This window comes from Chiloscyllium plagiosum, chromosome 17, assembly GCF_004010195.1.
Source record: "Chiloscyllium plagiosum isolate BGI_BamShark_2017 chromosome 17, ASM401019v2, whole genome shotgun sequence".
NCBI classification, from domain to species: Eukaryota; Metazoa; Chordata; class Chondrichthyes; order Orectolobiformes; family Hemiscylliidae; genus Chiloscyllium; species Chiloscyllium plagiosum.
The window spans coordinates 17,570,936-17,592,726 of NC_057726.1; the positions used below are offsets into that span (position 1 = coordinate 17,570,936).

Sequence of the window (21,791 nt, forward strand, 5' to 3'; positions counted from 1 at the left end):
AACGTAGGTGGGGCGAAAATCATGGAGCAGGTGGAGGGCATGGGTGGTGTCCCGAACGTAGGTGGGGCGAAAATCATGGAGCAGGTGGAGGGCATGGGTGGTGTCCCGAACGTAGGTGGGGCGATATCAGTGGTCTACTATATAAGTGGTGGAGATGTCACAACACTGATTAGTAATTTCAGTACAGAATTATTTCCAGATCATCACCATTCTGTGCACTTTACTATCCACAATACACAAAAATAAAGCATTTTGTATTCAGAGTGTGTTGTGTTCCCAGATTAATATTCAATATCCTATCAATACCATAGTTAAGAGGACAGATTTTGCTGCTCAACTTGTAACTCACCTTTAAAATTACTTAGCAGCTTTCAAAGCTGTAATTAATTTCTGTAATACCAACACCATATTTATTGAAGTGACCTGCAAGATACGGACTGCATATTAACAAACTCCCCATTATAGTTGAGCACAATAAATTTTGCATCTGAACTGCTTCCACTTCTTTGGTTCACATGCGTTACTCCTCTTAGATTTAATAATTAAACATATTCGACATCATATTTGTCTAAACATCTAAAGGTATGAGTTTTGATATATTAAAGGCACAGCGCAACATTCTTTGGAAGATTAACTAAGTATGTTCAGTTTATACCAATGGAACTCCTCCCCAGAAAAATCTTCCAAGCCTATAAATTTATACAACATACTGTATGTGTGACATGTATCAGACAACCTACGGTCAGCTATCCTATTACAACTGGTGGACTAAGAAGTGGTCCCCTGCATTATACCCATACGTTTACTCCAGAGAGATCTTGGCACTGGGACAGCCTGGATGAGTGCCCAAGGACAAAGTAAAAATACTCCTCAAGCAACGTGGAGGAGTAAAACAGGGCTGAAAGCAGCTAGCTTGAGTTCTCCTTAAGTTCACGTTGAAACACTTCCCCTGCCTTAGCCCATTTTATTATAGGGTCAAATAACCAAGTATCCAGTCTGGCAGCAGTCAAATTGTTGACTGCAATTAATTACAGTATATGACCTCCCAAGTTGTAAGACTTTCAATGTGTCCTTCTTCAACTGTGAAAGCACAGAGTAGCCAGTTGCTACCTTTTCACATCAATTAAGCTTTTAATTACTTTAGAGAGGAAAAGTTTCACCAGATATTTTATTAAAATGCCTGAACATGAAAATAAAATGTTATTCGCTTGGTAATGTGCCAGCTGGATGGATTTCAAAGGAAGAGGGAAACTTGCAATTGACAACATATCACAAAAAGACCTCAAAAGTGTTATATACAATAAATGACTTTTAGTAAGTAGTGGCCACAAAATTTGTCTCCATCGTGCTTTCTGCACTATGAGAAGCTGGTAGGGAAGAACTTCAGCACAGAGCTAACATTTTTTTTCAAAATGGCAGAGTGGGTGTTCCAAATAAAGTGTGTACAGATCATGATGTCAGTTGTCCTGTAACACCAAGTTGATGCCCCATCAGTCATTATCTGTCTCACCCCTCTAGTTAGGAGACACTTTTAAATGTGCAGAGCTGAACATGTGCCAGATGCATGAAGGACCCCTGCTGTCAGCACTATTTTAAGGAATTGTGCCGCACAACCCGAAGCTGAGTTGCTTGTGACTACTTAGTTGCTGTTCCACAATTTCTGAAAATCCTGAAAAATCTGTGCAAAGTTGATCATATTAGCTGTCAGTAGTGCTGGATGATGTGAAGGAGTTCCGAACTTCTGAAAGATCCCTAAATACATTACTTGCTCTCAGTCATGGAAACTACTGTCACAATCCCCTTTGTGCAGGGATCCCCCTTGTGTTAGAGATATCAGAGAGAGAAAAAACAGAGTACAGAAGTCACTTACAGCAGGAGGAGAAGGAAGGCTGTAAGTGGGAAGCCTTTCTCGACCAGGGTTTTCAGACAGCACTTCTTTCAACTGTAGCTAAACCAGGAAAAATGCATTCGGGAGCTGTATTTCATGTGACTACACCACATCGTACAGGTGATCCTACAGTTTCAGAGCAGGGCAAAGCCAGTATTGCAAAACCTATCAAGGTGATGGTTAACACTGAACTTTTGCTCTAGTGGATTCCCCCAGGATGGAGCAAATGATATTGGAAACATTTTGCACTTTGTTCTCCCTGTGAAAGCGGTCTCTGATTTCATGGATTTTGCACTAAATAGAAAAAGGAGAAATACCGGTTATCTTGGTAGCTACTACTAAGCTTCTAACCTCCCATGGGGGAATGCAGCAAATATTAACACATGTTGCTTTAGTCTATGAATAACACAGGTTTCACAGTCCTCCGTGGGGTCTTCAACATCCTTGGACATCTCCAGCCACTATAACACTGACCAAAATCTGGCTCAGTGCAATTTCTCCAGAACGTCTTTATGAAGTGAAGCTGGAATGACCAGGCATTTGTCTCACATCCATAAATCATCCCTAGTCGTAAAATGCTATGAATTCTTAAAGTATGCTTACGATCAACCAGTTGACCTTTTCGTATGGCTAGCCTTTGACACACTGATTTTCCTGGTCCCTCTTCTGTACCTATTATATTTGGTTCAGCTGACAATGACTTGCTGGTCACTGTTGTTGTGGACTGAGTACACAATGCAATCTCATGAACCAGCTCAATATCATACCTCGAAAGGATGTTGATTGTTGCTCAGGATCTGGATCAAAAGAAGCCATCACAGAGAATAATGACTATCTGCCCCCAAATGACAGGTAATCACTGAGGGCAACTGCCCCAGCAAAGATTTCCAGTCAACAGGAGGGCTTTGTGAATCAATACAAAACAAACAGATGGTCAATCCATCAAAGCAACTTGAAGATACATTCTGGGCCAGAAATGGAAATGCACCCTCAAATGTTATTCTTTCTTAATAAAATAATGATCATCAATCTCCATGTTTGCTAAATGCTTAACAATGAAAAATTCTTAAATTTGCAAAATAACTTTATCATCAATAATGATAAACCCTTTTTAAATCACTCATCCACAGTTCATCACATTTCATTTTCATGACACTATATTTATTTGACAAAAGAACAACTTGCAATGACATTTCAGTTCCACTAAAAGCCATTTCTAAACCTAGAAAAAATAGGTTAAAAAAAAAGAAAGTCTTTCAGAATTCACCTCATTGCAGAAACAGTACGAGAAGAAGATAGCATTGAAGAGTGGTATCCACAACTATTGCTATTATGATTTTATTGAAACCGCTTAGCATCCATGGATATTCACGGTGAAAATATGCACGTGGTAGCAATTACGAATGAAAATCTTTATAAATAATTGTCTGGCTGCCTGAACTAAACAAAGCTTCTTGATTCAGGAGGTTTAATTTAAAACTGCTGTGTTTAAGTGCTTGGCTTCAAATGACTTATTACCTGGAGCGTAGCTAAACGGACTCCTTCTAGTGGTTTGTCAGGATCCACCTTCACCTCTCTGGTCTTCATAAAACTATCTAAGGTTTTGATTCTATTACAGGCATCATATGCACCCTGCAATGACAATAAGAAGCAAAGACTTACTTCCAGTGTGAGCAAACGGACATTTTCCTGTGGTTTGTCGGGATTTACTTTGATGATCCTTGCATTTTTGAACTCTTGCAAATTTGGCAAATTTTTTGCAGCCTGGGCAGCTCCCTGTTTCCAGAAGATGTGACGAATTACAATTAAAAACAACCACCGGAAACATGCACGGTTTATTATATCTTTATTTCCCCCACATTTTAAACTCTTCGCCCTCCCTTGCATTGCATTAACCTTTTTACCCACATAAATCTCCTTTCCAAGCACATCCTAAAAAATCTAGATTACACAAGGGGTTAGGTTTCACTGCGGTATTTTGAACACTCAGAATAGAGTAATAAAACTGGAGCACCCACACACTTCTTTTTTTTTAACTTGCAGTCAGTAATACTTTTAGAACAAAAGTAGTTGAGAAAGCATTTTGTGCACTCTTGAAAACTACATTGAGGGATCTGAAGAAAAATGTAAAAAGAACATGTTCCCTTCATACAAAAAAAACAAAGAGATGACTGGATGTTGCAATTAGTGCTATTATGGCCAAGACCAGTTTACCCCAGTCCAGTCAGATGAGCGGAATGCCTCCACTGTGTCGACTGTAAAGGTCACACTGGACAGGGTCTTGTAGTGCAGAGGTTGCATCTCTACCCCTTGGTCAGAACCCTCTGGTTCAAGACCCAATCCAGCTCTTGGTAAAAATAATGACTGCAGATGCTGGAAACCAGATTCTGGATTAGTGGTGCTGGAAGAGCACAGCAGTTCAGGCAGCATCCAAGGAGCTTCGAAATCGATGTTTCGGGCAAAAGCCCTTCATCAGGAATAAAGGCAGTGAGCCTGGAGCGTGGAGAGATAAGCTAGAGGAGGGTGGGGGTGGGGAGAAAGTAGCATAGAGTACAATGGGTGAGTGGGGGAGGGGATGAAGGTGATAGGTCAGGGAGAAGAGGGTGGAGTGGATAGATGGAAAAGGAGATAGGCAGGTAGGACAAGTCCGGACAAGTCATCCAATCCAGCTCTTGTTGACCAGGTATGGTGCATTTATAATGAGACCAAACTGATTAACTATCAGAAATGAAACAGCGAACAGAAGATGCTGGAGATCTAAAACAAAAACAGAAAATGCTGGAGAAACTCTGCAGATCTGGCAGCATCTGTGGAGACAGAAAACATTTCGAGTCCAGTGAACAGTTCTGACGAAGGGTCACTGGATTTAAAACATTGACTCTGTTTCTCGCTCCACAGATGCTGCCAGACCTACAGAGTTTCTCCAGCACTTTCTGTTTTGGTTGATTATCAGCTGATGAATCCTGCTAATATTCCTGATGGCAGGCACGAAGAGTGGGTGACTTTCCTGATTAAATATCCTGCAGAAGGCAATGGCAAACTACTCTTGTACTTTTCCCATTACCATGGACCAAGTTAACGGGATGTCTGTGGCCTAACCTTTGGAAAGGAGGACATCACAGAAAGAACCCACTTAGATTATAGACTAAGATTATAGAACCCATTTAGACTTGATGGAAAGCACAAGGAAATGGTTCTCTTCAGCACAAAGCAGTGTCTCCAATCAAAAGGACAAATCAATAGCTGTTTTGAGGAACAAAAAACCACCACACTGGTGTTGCACAAGTATCAGCTGTGAAGCACATAGTCCGGACAAAGCAGATCTGGCTTTTTGGGCCGAGGTGCGTTACGTATGGGAGTTTTTGACGCTGGCATTTGATAACTGAGATAGCAAAGGTTTCATTTTTGTTACACTAAAATCACGAGGGCAAGCATAACTCATAACAAAAACAACAAAACTGATATAAATTTTCTCATAGACTACATGTTACTACGTGCTGGAATGCACAAATACATAAGAAAGTGAAACAGTTGATGGAGTTTAGTGATTGCTCAGTCAGTTTGTGCAAGAGTCTCCCTCCCTCATTCTCTTGCTGGTTTTGTGCAGGACAAATGACCCTGACCCAGTGCTAAATGACCACACTGGGAACAAACTTTCTAGTCGTAAGCACTGACACCCTTGCAAGTCCAAAATTGATTAAATGAAAACAAAGGTAACAGTGTGGCTAGAATAAGAGGCTGCCAACATGTACAGAGCCTGGCTCTGTATGGGCATAAGACAGACTACAAAGGCCAAGGGGATCAGCAGGTCTGTCAGCACTCTCCCACATTCTATAACCAGCTGCGAGGGATATATTTAAATGTCTGCCCCTCAGATTTGATTGTGGTTGGTTAGGCGGTGTTAGCTTAACTTCTTGTTTTGCTTTCACCCACAGGTTGGTATCAAACCGATTGTGTAAAGAACAACAAGCTTCAGTGATAACCTAAATCCCTGTTATGAAAACAATGATGCAAGCAGCTATGTTTGTGTTGAACTTATGGCAAAATGTTCTTAATACTGTGAATGTGAATTCCTTACAATTCTGTTCTAATCTTATGTAATATTGTAATCATGATTAAAGTTCTGTAAATGCAGCCCAACAATAAAAGTATCTATTGTGATTATCCACTAATTATTGTTTAATTTCAATTGCTCTTCAATGGCTGTAAAATTTTCTAAAGTAGGCTGCTAATATTGAGAAGATGGGTGGAAAACATTGACTCATCTAGTTAAGTTTTTCCCACACTTACTTGAAGAGTTTATTGCCACCAATTGAGGTGCAGTTCAAATTCACATGCGTAAACTTTGGCATGGCCTCTTTTGAGGAAATAATGCAAAGCTAACTTCTGTCGAGTTTGACACGGCTACTTTGTCTGAGTAGATTCACAATCACGCTTCCCTCATCTGCGCATCACTGAGTCTGTAATGGTGCTTGCTGCATTAGTCCTAATGTCTCACCGACATTAACAAAAACCACTTAGGAGACTGAAGAAACAAAATTTTGATGAAGATTATTGAATTTAGGGAAACATAGACTACAGTTTAATTTCTTCAATACTCATGTTTAAGCCTTTACATAAATTTGCTCACATCATGGAATCTCCTTTCCAGCATTTCATACAAGATAGACTGCTGCCATGTAATATATACAGACTGCACTTTCTTTAAACTTTTGGTGAGGAAAAAGTGTCAGCATTTTCTTCGGTCCCTTACTTCAGCTTTTACAATGTCTTTCTTGTCAGGCTCTGACAGCTACAGCATGAACAAATTTTCTTTGAAATTAATTCTCAGCATGTGGGTGTCACTGGGAGGGATGGCATTTATTGCCCATTCATACTTCCCTAGTGAGGGAGGAGCTGGGCCACCTTCTTGAACTGCCGAAGCTTTGTTATTCTTTGCAGCAGCTTGATAACATCAAGTGGCTTATTTGGCCATTTTGGAGGGCAGCTAAGAGTCAACTACATTAGTGCATAACTTAAGTGACAGATAGGTCAGACCGGCTAATGACAGCAGGTTACCTTCCCTAAAAGACATTAGTGAACCAGCTGAACATTTATAATTATCTAATAACTTCACTGTCACTTCGGTCTTCACTGATACCAGCTTTTAAAATTGCAAAATTTTCAACGGGATCCACTCTATCCTTACGAAGTTATTGCGATCTCACCTAGAACATACAAATTAGCAGCAACAGTAGACTATTTGGCCCTTCGAGCGTGCTCAATAAAATCATTTCTAATCTGATTGCATTCTCAAATCCACATTCCCATCTATCCTCAATAACTTTTGACTCTAGTTGGTCAAGAAGGAATCTACCTGAAAAGTATTCAATGACCCCCCATCTCCACCACTCTCTAGAGAAGAGGGACACTCCTTATTTTTAAGCTGTATCCCATTACTCTAATCTCTCCCACATGGGGAGAAGCCCTTAAAGCCACCTATCAAGTCCACATTGAATCTGTATCAATATGCTTGTCTCTCATACTTCTAAATCCCCAAGGACACAGACCCAACCAGTCTCTCCTTTCCTTATCCTAGGTATCAGACATGTGAACCTTCTCTACATGGCTACTAACACATTTACATTCTTAAATAAGGAGATCAAAATGGTACACAGTCTCCCGGATGTGATGTTGCCAATATTTTATTTCTCTTCCTAATCCCTTGCTCTACTTGTACACTAAGCTCTTTGTGATTCATGTAACAGGATCCCCAGGTCCCTCTGTAATCTCAGAATTCTGCAATCTCTCTCCATTGAAATAATATGCTGCTTTTCTAACATGACTATCAAAGTGACCAAGTTCATTATTTCCCACATTTTTAAATTCACTCATGGGATGTGTGCTTCACTGGTAAGGCCAACATTTACTGCCCATCTCCAGTTGCTGACTCCTTTTGTTCTCTTCACAACTTACTTTCCTACCTAACTTGTTGTGATCAGTAAATTATATTCAGTCCCTTCATCAGTCATTTACATTAGTTGTAAATAACCAGGATTTCACCAGTGATCCCTGAGGTACAACATAGGTCACATCCCAAAAGGAAATTTATGCCCACTTCCTATTAGCCAACCGATACTTTATTCATGCTAATCTGTTGTCTCCTACTCCACGTGTGCTTATTTTGCATAGAAGCCTTTGATTTGACACTATTGAAGTTATCATCTTTGGAACCATCATCATGCATGTTTTACTGCACCCTCTCCAATGTCTACATATCATTCCTAAAATTAGGTGCCCATAGCTGGATGCAGTACTTTGGATGAGACTAGTCCAGTGTTTTATACAGGTTTAACATAGTTCCCTATTGATGAAGTCTAGGATGCTGAATGCTTCGCTGACTGCTCTCTCAACTTGTCCTGCTACCTTCAACGATTGATGCACATGTACACCAAAGTCCATTTGCTCCAACATCTTGTTTGAATTGTACCCTTTATTTTATTGCAATTGTATAGACTTACTGACCAACTCAGTTGGCTGGATTGTTGGCTTGCAGAGCAGTGTGATGCCAACAGCGTTGGTTCAATTCGGCGGGTCGGTGTGGACTTGTTGGGCCGAAGGGCCTGTTTCCACACTGTAATGTAATGTAATCTAATTCCCATCGCCGGTTTGTGGTTAACATGAAGGACTCTCCTTCTCAAACTCTTTGCTCGCTTGAGGTCTGTTAAATCACCACCAGTCGCTTCTCTCTTTCTCATGAGAGAGCAGCCCCTATGGTCTGGTAAGACTATGGTGACACAACAACAGACCAAAGTGAATCACTTCAGATATCTCCACTTTACATTTCTTCTACCAAATTGGCTTGACGGAGGGTGGTGGTGAGGGTTTGTTTCTCAGACTGGAGGCCCATGACTAGCCATGTTCCACAGTGGTCGGCACTGGGTCCACGGTCATTTGTCATTTATGTAAACAATTTGGATGAAAATTTAGGAGGCATAGTTAGTAAGTTTGCAGATGACACCAAAATCTAAGATTGCAAAGCAATCTTGATCATTAGGCTGAGGGGCGGCAGATGAAATTTAAAACAAAGAACAATACGGCATAGGAACAGGCCCTTCTGCACTCCAAGACTGTGCTAACACATTTTGCCCTTCCATACTAAAACTGTCTTCACTTCCAGGATTGTCCAGTTGTTGTTTGAAAGCTGCTATTATGAATGCTTCTACCACTTCCTCTGGCAGCGTGTTCTAAGCACCCACCACTATTTGTGTGAAAAACTTGCTTCGCACATCTATTTAAAGTCCAACCCCCCCCCCCCCCCACTCTGAACCTGTGTCCCGTAATAATTCACCCCTCTGCCCTGGGAAAGGCCTCATACTTTCCACTCTATCAATGCCAATCTGAATTTTCTAAACTTCTATCAGGTCATCCCTCAACCTCCTGCATTCTGCTGAAAACAAATCTAGTCTATCCAACCTTTCTTCATCGCTGAAATCCCCCATACCAAGCAACATCCTGGTAAACCTTTTCTGTACCCTCTCCAAGCATCCACATCCTTCTTGTAGTATGTTGACCAAAACAGTACGCAATATACCAAGTGTGGCCTAAATAAAGTTCTGTAGAGCTGCAGATTAACTTGTCTATCGTTATACTCAATACCCCTTCCAATGAAGGCAAGTATGCCACAGGCCCTTTTTACTAACTAATATCTATGTGTGTTGTTACCTTTGGTGACCTGTGGACCTGCACACACACATCTCTCTGCATATCGATAATCCTAAGGGTTGTGCCATTCACTGTATAATTTCCATTAGTATTTGACCTTCCAAAATGCATCACTTCACATTTATCTGGATTAAACTCATCTGCTATTTTTCCATCCATGCCTCCACTGGTCTACAACATTCTGTATCCTCTTGGCATCATCCTCAATATCCACAACTCTTACCAATCTTTGTATCATCTGCATACTTTCGAATTAGACCGGCTACATTTTCCTCCAAACCATTTATATAGACCACGAAGAGTAGATAGGTAAAAACAATGACTGCAGATGCTGGAAACCCCCCAGAATCTAGATTAGAGTGGTGCTGGAAAAGCACAGCTATTTAGGCAGCATCCGAGGAGCAGTAAAATCGATGTTTCGGGCAAAAGCCCTTCATCAGGAATACAGCCTGTATTCGTCGATTTTACTGCTCCTCGGATGCTGCCTGAACTGCTGTGCTTTTCCAGCACCACTCTAATCTAGACATGAAGAGTAGATGTCCCAGCACTGATCTCTGTGGAACACCATTACCCACAACCCTCCATTCTGAAAAGCATCCTTCCACCGCTACCCTCTGTCTCCTATGACTAAGCCATTTCTGTATCCAACTTGCCAACTCACCCCTGATACCATATGACTTCACCTTTTGTACCAGCCTCTCATGAGGGACCTTGTCAAAGGCTTTACTGAAGTCCATATAGACAGCATCAACTACTTTTCCCTCATCAACCTCCTCAAAAAACTCAATCAGGTGAGACAGGATCTTGCCCCACACAAAACCATGCTGTCTATCACTAATAAGTCCATTTGTTTCTAAATATATATAGGTCTTGTCCCTGAGAATCTTTTCTAATAATTTCCCTACCACTGATGTGAGGCTCACAAGTCTGCAATTGCCAGGATTATCCTTGTTACCCTTCTTAAACAATGGAACGTTAACAATTCTCCAGTCCTCTCGGACCTCACCTGTGGCTAAAGAGGATACAAAGATGGCTGTCCACGCTCCAGCAATTTGTTGTCTTGCCTCTCTCAATATTCTGGAATAGATCCCATCAGGACCCAGGGACTTATCTATCTTAAACTTTTTATGAAGGAGAACACCTCTTCCTTTTTTATAGCAACTTGGCTTAGAAATTGACACTCCTGCCCTGAGCTCATCCTCCACCAATTCTTTCTGTTTTGGTGAATACTGACACAAAGTATTCACTTAGGACCTCTAAGTATTCACCTACCTCTTCTGGCTCCATACATAGATTTCTTTGTCCTCAAGTGGGCCAGCCCTTTCCCTGGCTACCCTCTTGCTTTTTATAGATGTATAAAAAGCCTTGGAATTCTCCTTAATCCTGTTTGTGAATGACTTTTCATGACCCCTTTCAGCTCTTCTAATTCCTTGTTTAAGTTCGTTCCTACTTTGCTTAAACTCTTCAAGGGCTTTGTCAGTTCCCATCCTCCTAGTTCGTTTTGACCAAGGTTATATCATTCCTGGTCACCCAAAGTTCACGTAATGGGCCATACCTATCCTCCGTTCTTACAGGAACATGCCACTCCTGAACACTTATCAACTGCCATTTGAAATACTCCCAAATGTCCTATGTGGATTTACCCTCAACCAGCCACCTCCAAATCAACATCCTCCAGTTCCTGCCTAACACTGTTGTACTGCACCTTCCCGTAACTTAACACATTCACCTGATAACTGCTGTAATCTCTATCCAGGAGTATCGTAAAACTCATGGTATTATGGTCACTCCTCCCAAAATGCTCCCCCACTGAAATTTCACTCACCTGGCTGGTTTGGATTAATTTAGATAAATACAACGTATTGTATTTTGGTAAAATGAACAAGGGCAGGACTTATACAGTTAATGGTAGGGTGCTGAGTAACATTGTTGAACAGAGAGACATGGGGGGAAGGGTACATAGTTCTTTAAACTCTGCATCAAAACGGGATGGTTAAGCACACTTGACTTCATTGTTCAGCCCGTGGAGTATAAGAGTTGGGGCATCATGTTGAGGACATTGGTGAGGCTACCTTTGGAGTGCTGTTCTGGTCAAAAAGGATGGCACAGGGAAAACACATTGGGTCAGCCAGCATCTGAAGAACAGGAGATTCGATGTTTTGGACATAAGCCCTTCATCAGGAAGGTGGAGGGGGAAGGGAGATGAGATATAAATAGGGGAGTGGGGGTGGGGCTGGGGGAATGTAGGTGGGAAAGCAATAGGTGGATGCTGGTGGGGGATAATTGTGATAGGTCGGCAGGGTGGGTGGAACACATAGCTATGAAGGAAGATGGACAGGTCGCTCTGCTACAGAAAGGATACTATTAATTGGAGAGGGTTCAGAAAAGATTTACAAGGATGTTGCCAGGAATGGAGTGTTTGAGATATACGGAGAGGCTATTTAGGCTGGGACCTCTTTCCCTGGGATGTAGGAGGTTGAGGAGTGACATTACAGAGGTTTATAAAATCATGAGGGGCATAGATAATGTGAACAGCAAGGGACTTTCCCATAAAGTGGAGTTCAAAACTAGGGGTCATATTTTTAAGGTTGGAGGAGAAAGATTTAAAAAGGAGCTGAGGGGCAATGTTTTCACACAGACCGTGGTTCGTATGTTGAATGAGCTGCAAGCTGAAATGGGAAATGAAGGTACAGTTACAACTTTTAAAAAACATTTGGACAGGTACATGAATAGGAAAGGTTTAGAGGGATATCTACCAAACGCAGGCAAAGGTGACCAAGTTTAGTTTTGGGAAACTTGGCTGGCATGGAGGTGGACCAAAGGGTCTATTTCTGTGCGATATGACTTTACACCACTTGCTCACCCATTCCACCAGTTTATGATTTACCTGAAGTTCTACACAACACTCCTCATGGTTTACACTATCAAATTTCATATCATGCACACGTTTTGAAACTGTGCCCTGGCCTAGGTCATGAATGTATATAAGGAAGGACAGTAGTCCTAACACTGACATCTGGGAAACTCCACCACAAACCTTCCTCCATTATGAAAAACAACATTGCAAGTTTTCCTGTTGATTTTGTGTCCATATTGCTACTCTGTATTGTATTCCACAAACATTGACTTAGCTCACAAATCTGTTTTGTGACACATTATTAATGTCTTTCGGAAGTCATCACATCATGTTATAAGCATTATCTCATTAAGCCTCTTAATACCCTCATCAATGTCTCAAACAGTCAATTAAACATGATTATTACTTAACTCTGTGCTGGCATTGCTTAATGACCCATAATTTGCCAAGTGACTACTTACTTTTTCTCAAATTATTGTTCAATATTCAATGCAGGTGACTGTGATCTTACTGTGGGCTGGAGAATGTGAGAAGCCAGCGTCACCTCTTTTAGGGAAGGCGCAAGATACTTAAGTGCCAGTTCGGCATTTAACAATAGTGTGGCAGGCTGGCCCTGGGGGAGAGCTCTTGTGGGCCCCTGCTTCTTGTTTGTTCATTCATTGGCTGTGGGAATCATTAGCTAGCTCTGCAATAATTGCTCTCTCTAATGGTCATTGAGAAGACAATGGTGAGCATTCTTGAAGATCCCTGTAATTTCACTCACTTCCTTCAGTATCCTTGACGCATGTCATCTAATCCTTTTTTTAAGAAATCAACTTTAAGTAGATGGCCTATTCAACAACTCCTTATCAATTTTATTCCTTCAAGCATCTGGCACTAAGCCATTAAGAAGACCTGACATCAAAATTAAACCAAACAGCATTATAATGATTTTGTAAATAACTATTATACAGAACAGTAGAATGGAGAGCACAGTGTTAAAAATAAAGCATAGGTCAGAGTTGGATAGCTTCAATTGGTCACAGTCGTAAATAAGCCATTGTTTAGATTATAAAAGTCAACTAAAAATATTTATACCAACAGTTCTTTCAATTGCAAAAGATTTCCTTGTATCAATCCAAGAATGCAACTCAATGGATTAACAATATCGATTTTGAGACTTCTCAAAATTTTTACTTTAATCTACTAATTGCACATTTTTTCACAGAATAGTCACTGAGAGATATGAGTTCAGTCTTCTAAAATTAGCTACAACAACAAACAAGGTTTTGTAATGATTTGCCTTGAATGAATCTGACATGAGAACTTGAAACTTAAGAGGCAAATAAGGCTTTTTAAATGTAAAGCTCGCAAGACTTCAAAGTGGTTTTACCTTGAAATTAGGAATTCTGTGGTGAACTGGTCTTGGGAAGTTTGCCAAATTGTTTTCTTCCATATAATCCCAAACTTTCTGGCGAATGTCCCACTTGGAGACACCTAGGAAAAATAAATTAGAAGGTTCTCAGGTCTAATACATCATTTCAGATATAATATAACTGCCTTATCTTTGTCACCGTTAGGGACAAGGTGGTCCACAGTTGTGACATGAAGAATTTGCATTGCGTTACTCAAGGAGGAGGTAGAATGTAAATACATGCTGTAAGTAGATAATATAATTTAAACTGCTTCATAATCTGCTATACATTAGGAGATGGAATTTTGATTATTTTCACTTATTTTTGAAAAATTCGTTTTTCATTCAATGATTAAAAAGGAAATTAGGTATTGACCAGGATGGCTTTCTAAAAGTATTTTCTGATAATCACAATCTTTCAATGTATAAATTCAATTAAAATCAAAATAAAACACCTTTTTTTTTAAGTTACGACCACAGATTTCTACTCTGCAGATGATAATCATTTATTTATATAACTTTGCGCTCACTGAAGTCTTCCCCAGCATCATTTCACCCAGTCTGCTTCCAAGTTTAAACCATTTTTCTATTCCATCACATTTTATGTGAACCTAAAAGTCTTGTGAAGGGAGTCAAAGGCTGCAAATTAATTCCAGAACTTTTTTGGATGTTCACAATCCAGAACAATTTCTCGGAGCTTCATTCTCACGCACAATATTTCGATCTAAATCCCATGACTGAATGCAAGTCCATTATATTCATTATGACCAGGCTGTGCTCTGCTGAGGTATGAGCAGCAGAAAGCTTGATATTTTATTACTTGCATTGACAAACATAAGGAACACACCAGGTAATATCAGATCAACATAGCATCATCAGTCAACATGTCTAACGCACACTTTTTAATTATTATGTGCAAGCAAGAAATTTGAAAGCAGAATAGCAATTCTGGTCTCCTTCCTATCGGAAGGATGTTGTGAAACTTGAAAGAGTTCAGAAAAGATTTACAAGGATGTTGCCAGGGTTGGAGGATTTGAGCTACAGGGTGAGATTGAATAGGCTGGGGCTATTTTCTCTGGTGCGTCAGAGGAAGAGGGGGTGACCTTATACAGGTTTACAAAATCATGAGGGGCATGGATAGGATAAATAGACAAAGTCTTTTCCCTGGGGTAGGGAAGCCCAGAATGAGAGGGCATAGGTTTAGGGTGAAAGGGGAAAGATATAAAAGAGACCTAAGGTGCAACGTTTTCATGCAGAGAGTGATAGGTGTATGGAATGAGCTGCCAGAGGAAGTGGTGGAGGCTAGTACAAATGCAACATTTAAAAGGCATCTGGATGGCTATATGAATAGGAAGGGTTGGAGGGATATGGGCCAGGTGCTGGCAGGTGGGACGAGATTGGGTTGGGATACCTGGTCAGCATGGAGGCATTGGACCGAAGGGTCTGTTTCCGTGCTGTATATCTCTATGACTCTTGATTAGTTTTTATTGAAATCAGAAATAAATTAACTATATTATGTTGTTCCATAATTATTGCACGTCTTTCAAATACTGTATAGAAGTGTTCAGATTTTTCATTTGTTTAATTTGCAAGCTTGAGTACAATAATTCTGTCCTACCTATATGTCGAGTGAAGAATTCTTGGATTGTCTATATATTTTAATTAACACAATTCAGTCATTTCCTGCTCTCTTTCAGTTCTGTTCAAATTTGTTTAAGCAAGATTTATTGCGGCATTTTGTCAAATAGATTTTGAGTAGGTAAAAAGTATGAAATGTGAATGCCAGCTGCAACATGCTGCAACAAACCCTCAATTTGAATAATGTTCTGTTGAGCCAATGCTTTAAATAATCATCAACATTCAATACTTTTATTGCATAAACATTATAAAATATTGCTCAATGGAGCTTTCGTGTATGAGAGAAGAATGACAGAACAAATGAATTGGGTAACTTTAAAAATTCCACATGATTTGGACACTCATAAAAGTATGACAATCTTAACAAAACAAAAACCAATTCTAAAACATGATCCATTGATAAGTATATTAACTTATTCTTTTCTAATTATTTAAAAAAATTCCCAAATGTGCAGTGCTCTTAAAGACTCTGACTAATATTCTACTTGATATTAGCTTTCCTTTATTACTGGCATGGATTTCCAATATTGTGTGCTGAGTAAAATTTGTCAAGGCTGATGTCTGCAAATTTTCATCTCACTTTGTAAAATCAGACAGCCAGCAAAGCATTTCTACGAAGACAACAAGTTAGTGTGCTAATACACCTTCTCAGATTGTATTTCTCCCACCAGCTGAATCCACCATCTTTACAAGGCTTCCTGGCAGAGATGCGGAGTGAGAATCTATGACTTGCAGGGGGAACTCATCATTGCACCTCAATAAATACTCTTTACCAGTTACCCAGGGCCACACGGCAGGAGTTGCTTCACCCAACACCTTCGGCAGAAACAAGTACTTTGACATCAGGAACTTTACAACAGGAAGAAAACCTTTCTAACTGAAAATATTAAAATATGTCATTTTATTTGTAATTTTGATCTCTATTAAAGGCAATTTGATGCTGCAACTTTGTGAGAAAGAAGAGGAGTGAGACTCAAAGTTATAAAAATGTAAACTTGCCATTGTCGCAGAGATCATAAGGCTGCACTCTCATTAGAGAGATGACTGAAGGATCACATGCAATGGGATCTTGATCAGATGGGCCATGGGCCAAGGAGTGGGCAGATGGAGTTTAATTTAGATAAATGTGAGGTGCTGCATTTTGGAAAAGCAAGTCTTAGCAGGACTTATACACTTAATGGTAAGGTCCTAAGCAGTGTTGCTGAACAAAGAGACCATGGAGTGCAGGTTCACAACTCCTTGAAAGTGGAGTCACAGGTAGATAGGATAGTGAAGAAGGCGTTTGGTATGCTTTCCTTTATTGGTCAGAATATTGAGTATAGGAGTTGGGAGGTCATGTTGCAGCTGTACAGGACATTGGTTCGGCCACTTTTGGAATATTGCATGAATTCTAATCTCCTTCCTATCAGAAGGATGTTGTGAAACTTGAAAGGGTTCGGAAAAAATATACAAGGATGTTGCCAGGGTTGGAGGATTTGAGCTATATGGAAAGGTTGAATAGGCTGGGGCTGTTTTTCCTGGAGGGTCAGAGGCTGAGGGGTGACTTTATAGAGGTTTATAAAATCATGAGGGGTATAGATAGGATAAATAGACATGGTCTTTTCCCTGAGCTGGGGAAGTCCAGAACTAGAGGGCATAGATTAGATTAGATTAGATTACTTACAGTGTGGAAACAGGCCCTTCGGCCCAACAAGTCCACACCGACCCGCCGAAGCAAAACCCACCCATACCCCTACATTTACCCCTTACCTAACACTACGGGCAATTTAGTATAGCCAATTCACCTGGCCCTGCACATCTTTAGACTGTGGGAGGAAACCGGAGCATCTGGTGGAAACCCACGCAGACACGGGGAGAACGTGTAAACTCCACACAGTCAGTCGCCTGAGGCGGGAATCAGTCGCCTGAGGCGGGAATCAGTCGCCTGAGGCAGGAATCAGTCGCCTGAGGCGGGAATAGGTTTTGGATGAGAGCGGAAAGATATAAAAGAGACCTAATGGGCAACATTTTCACTCTGAGGGTGGTACATGTGTGGAATGAGCTGCCAGAGAAAGTGGTGGAGGCTAGTTCAATGACCGTTATTATTGAAATGCTTACACCATCCTTATAGCCAGTGGATTTCCTGGTCACAACAGTTCAGAACAGTAAAAACATTATTACTTCTCCTCTGGTTCTTTTGCTAATTGCTTCAATCCCTGTCCTAATGTCACTGACCCTGCTGCCTCTAGAAATAGGTTTTCCTCATTTACGTCATCAAAAAGCCATCATAATTTTTAAAACCTTCATCAATTTTTCCCTTAATCCTCCCAGGTCCACGGTTTAATCTTTCTTGACTCTGCACATAACTTTGGTGTCATGACATTGATGCAATTTATGATGATATAACTGATCAATACAATATAGCACAGGAACAGGTTCTTCGCCTCACCAGGCCAGCGGCAATTCTAATCCTTATTTCGACCCATTACTTCTTGCGCATGTGCAGATTCTATCCCTCTGTTTGTCTTCTGTTTGCATGTCTATCTGGAATCACCTTAAACATTGCTAACGTGCCTGCTTCTATCACCTCCACTGGTAGAACATTCCAGATATCCACCATTCACTTGTAAAAAATTTTCCCCACGCTTCTCCCCTAGAGCTTCCCCCTGTTACCTTGAACCTGTGTCCCGTTGTAGTTGACCTTGGCACTCTGATGAAAAAGCCTCTGACTATCCACCTGATCTATGCCTCTCATTATGTTGAATACCTCCATCAGGTCACCCCTCAGCCTGCTTAGAGCGAAAACAATCTGAGTTTATCTAACCTCTCCTAACAACTATAATCATTCACGCGAGGCAACATCCTGATAAACCGCCTCCCCCACCTCCTTCATCCCCTCCATTTTCCCCTCCTCCCCGTCTCTCCACTCCCCTCCTTCCCTTCCCCCCTGAACTGCGTTCATAGCTGTACAATGGAATTGTATTTCCTGAAGTGGTCATGGAAGAGCCTCATCTAGGCAGACTCACGACGTGCAGCCATAGGCTGACCTACCCTAATTTCTGGATTAGTGGTGCTGGAAGAGCACAGCAGTTCAGGCAGCATCCTGCCTGAACTGCTGTGCTCTTCTAGCACCACTAATCCAGAATCTGGTTTCCAGCAGCTGCAGTCATTGTTTTTACCTTTTTGACCTACCCTAACCCACACCCTCCCTCCCACCTCATTAAATGCCCCCAGCACCAAACTACACCAGTGGTGAGATTAAACTCCTGTTTTGGAGGCCAGGATTTGCAGAGGTCTGCTTGGGATTATATCAGTTAAGTATATCACAACAAATTTTAAAGGGATATTATTTAAGAGCAACACGTGTCAGCATTAACTTAAAATATTGCAGTCCAAACCCTACCAGGCTTCAATTTGATTGCAGGCTCCATGTTTTTATTCCCTGAACTAGTTCAGATTAACCATTTGCCAACAGAAGTAATGCGGTGCCTGTGCCTTTAAACTGACATTGTTTCCGACTGAAGAAGGCGAATGTACAAAGTATCCGATGAGCGTCACAATTGGCGACGTCACGGGTAAGTGTAGCAATTGTGAGTTCCACTCTGCCCTCCTCCGCGATCGACACGTGTTTCCGCACCGACTTTCCAAACTGCAAGCAAAAGTAGCAGCAGTTTCCGCACTTTCATTGCAAGGCAAGGGGAGCCGAAACTGCGAATCGCTTTCAGAGTGCTGGATCCACACTCGCACGCAAATTCCCTCGACTGCTTCTGGGCTTTGCAAAGCTGCTGACATCTGCAAACAACTGCAGGTCGCCTCACATGTGCCTTTTATGCTTCACGAACCAGTGAGACGACAATCCATGGCAAACTAGCAAGAGCTGTTTACAAATAGTAATGAAAAAAAAAGTCTTTGGCCACCCCAGCAATGCTGGCAACCGAGAGAATGTGGGCAGATCGGGACATTTAGTTTGCCAACTCAGCTTTCTGTGTTTTTGGAAGTTTGTAACACAGGCTGGATTTAACAGGCGATGACAAAGCATTCACGGTTGAGCTCAAAGAATGCTGCCCACAAATGCTCACTGATCCTTGTCGCGCTGTATGCTGACCCGTTCCCCCATGCCAATTTAAATCTGCCACAAATCAATGGAATCTCCTGGCATGCAGCACTTGTGTTGTCAGTCAATTTAATGTATTAAAGCCACCATCAGCAGGTGGCGATGGTAAAGGTAGCGATGCCAGAGCTATTGTGTGGGGACCTCCAGCAGTCGATGGTGGGGGAGACTGCTGACTGGGGGTGCTTTGATGGGGTCCTCCAGCAGCAGGTGGCGATGGTGAAGGAGGATGCTGTTTAGGGGTGCTCGAGTAGTTGCATGGATACCCCTGTAGAAGGTGGTGATACTGAGAGAGGGTGTCTTTGGAGAAGAAGGCATAGACAAGTGAGACCTCGATCCACAGACTTAATTCTATGTAAACTCTTCTTTAGGGTCATAGAGACGTACAGCACGGAAACTGACCCTTTGGTCCAACTCGTCCATGATGACCAGATATCCGAAACTAATCTAGCTCCATTTACCAGCACTTGGCCCATATCCCTCTAAACCCTTCCTATTCATATACCCATCCTGATGCCTGTTAAATGTTGCAATTGTACCAGCCTCCACCACTTCCTCTGGCAATTCACTCCATACACGTACCGCCGTCTGTGTGAAAACCTTGTCCCTTAGGTCCTTTTGTATCTTTCCCCTCTCACCCTAAACCTATGCCCTCTAGTTTTGGACTCCCCGGCCCCAGGGAAAAGACCTTGTCTATTTACCCTTTCCATGCCCCTCATGATTTTATAAACCTCTATAAGGTCACCCCTCAGCCTCCGACGCTGCAGGAAAAACAGCCCCAGCCTGTTCAGCCTCTCCCTGTAGCTCAAATCCTCCAACCATGGCAACATTCTTGTAGATCTTTTCTGAACCCTTTCAAGTTTCACAACAATCTTCTGCTAGGAGGGAGACCAGAATTTGATCTTAATTTCTTCTCAGGTTTGTAATGACCTGATGGTAGTAGAATAAATAATTCCTGTTTCATGATTTTTCAGGTATATGTGTGTACAAATCTTATGTTACATTTCTGACATGGTCAGCAGGAGTCTACAGTACGTCCTCTAGTCATGATGGATGATGCCAAAACATGCCCATCAGCTGAGATGTAGTGGATGGTGTAGGAGTTGAAACTGGCTATGTCCATGAGGAAGGCTGAAGATGTTCTGGCATCATTGGAGATTCAGGTATTGGCAGGAGGAATCAGACCTTTAGGCCAAATCCTGGTATAAAATACTCAAGTGCTTTGTTTAGCTCTATGGAGGAAGGAATTGTTAATCTTGTTCAGATATTCTACTCGCCAATAAGTAACAAACTGGACAGATTTGGAACGAGACCAGAAACACTCAGTGATCCAGGTGAAGGTGTCCAGGGGCCTCAATGCAAGTGAGCAGGTGGCAATCATGGTGGCACATCTGTGTGGGAAAGCCAGAAATAGGTACAGATGTTCAAAGAAGCCTGCAACAGATCTTTGAGCTACTGACAAGGATTTTAGAGGACAGCGGTAGCTGGTCAAAGCTACAACACAGAGTTTATAAGTACAGGCAAGTGGAAGGGGAGGACCTGGTCTCTATATTCCTGGAGATAGTGGCGATGGTTGAGTGCATTGTCCTAGATCTCTCCTTCAAATTGACCAGGGACATAAATCTGAAGGGCCATTCAGTAGAAGCTGTGAGGATGGGAACATCCAGATGGAGTTAAGGATACTTAATAGACTTCAATTATCTTTCTTTGAAGCATGAGATCATATCATCCAGACCATGGGGAAAGATACATATGAATACATAAGACCAGGAACAATACTGCCACCATAAAGATGACTGTCAATATGGATGGCGATGTAAGCCTGAGGTTGAAGAGGCAGATGAAATAGATTATCATACAGATCTCTATCTTCACTGTATACTTTGCAGCCAATTCCACTCAAGGGAGGTCCCAAAGTCATGTTGGTATTGTGACAGAGCTGGGAACTTCAGTCAAGATTACCCTCAACAACTACAGCCACCATGTCATCAGGCACAGAGATTCAGTGCAATACAAATGCTTCCTTTCTCTATAGATGCTAAAACTACTGGACCTCCTGCCAACAGGATTGAATCAGAAGTGCTGAGATAAAAATCATTGAATGATCACAAGGCTGACAAGACTGACGTCCTAATCAATATATATTCTTTCAAAATCAGAATATCAGGGGTCAAAATAAGATAAAGGACCCTGAAGCATACCGAGTCATCAAGCAGCTCGT

At 41.5% G+C, this 21,791-nt stretch overlaps 1 protein-coding gene across 4 annotated transcripts in view; it reads right to left on the minus strand.

Annotated features, from left to right (window-relative positions):
• Positions 1-20,008, minus strand: part of mthfsd (methenyltetrahydrofolate synthetase domain containing) — a 68,074-nt gene extending 48,066 nt beyond the window's left edge. For 2 of the 4 annotated variants that reach the window (XM_043706622.1, XM_043706619.1), the window contains exons 1-3: positions 18,863-20,008; positions 13,822-13,925; positions 3,407-3,520 (exon numbers count right to left, since the gene is read on the minus strand). In XM_043706622.1, the coding sequence (XP_043562557.1) occupies positions 3,407-3,520; positions 13,822-13,925; positions 18,863-18,890 (246 nt within the window). In that variant the 5' untranslated portion in view covers positions 18,891-20,008. Of the gene's footprint in view, positions 1-3,406; positions 3,521-3,550; positions 3,665-13,821; positions 13,926-18,862 lie in introns of all 4 variants that reach the window. The other 2 variants (XM_043706620.1, XM_043706621.1) reach the window with 2 other exon arrangements.
• Positions 20,009-21,791: the final 1,783 nt, after the last annotated feature.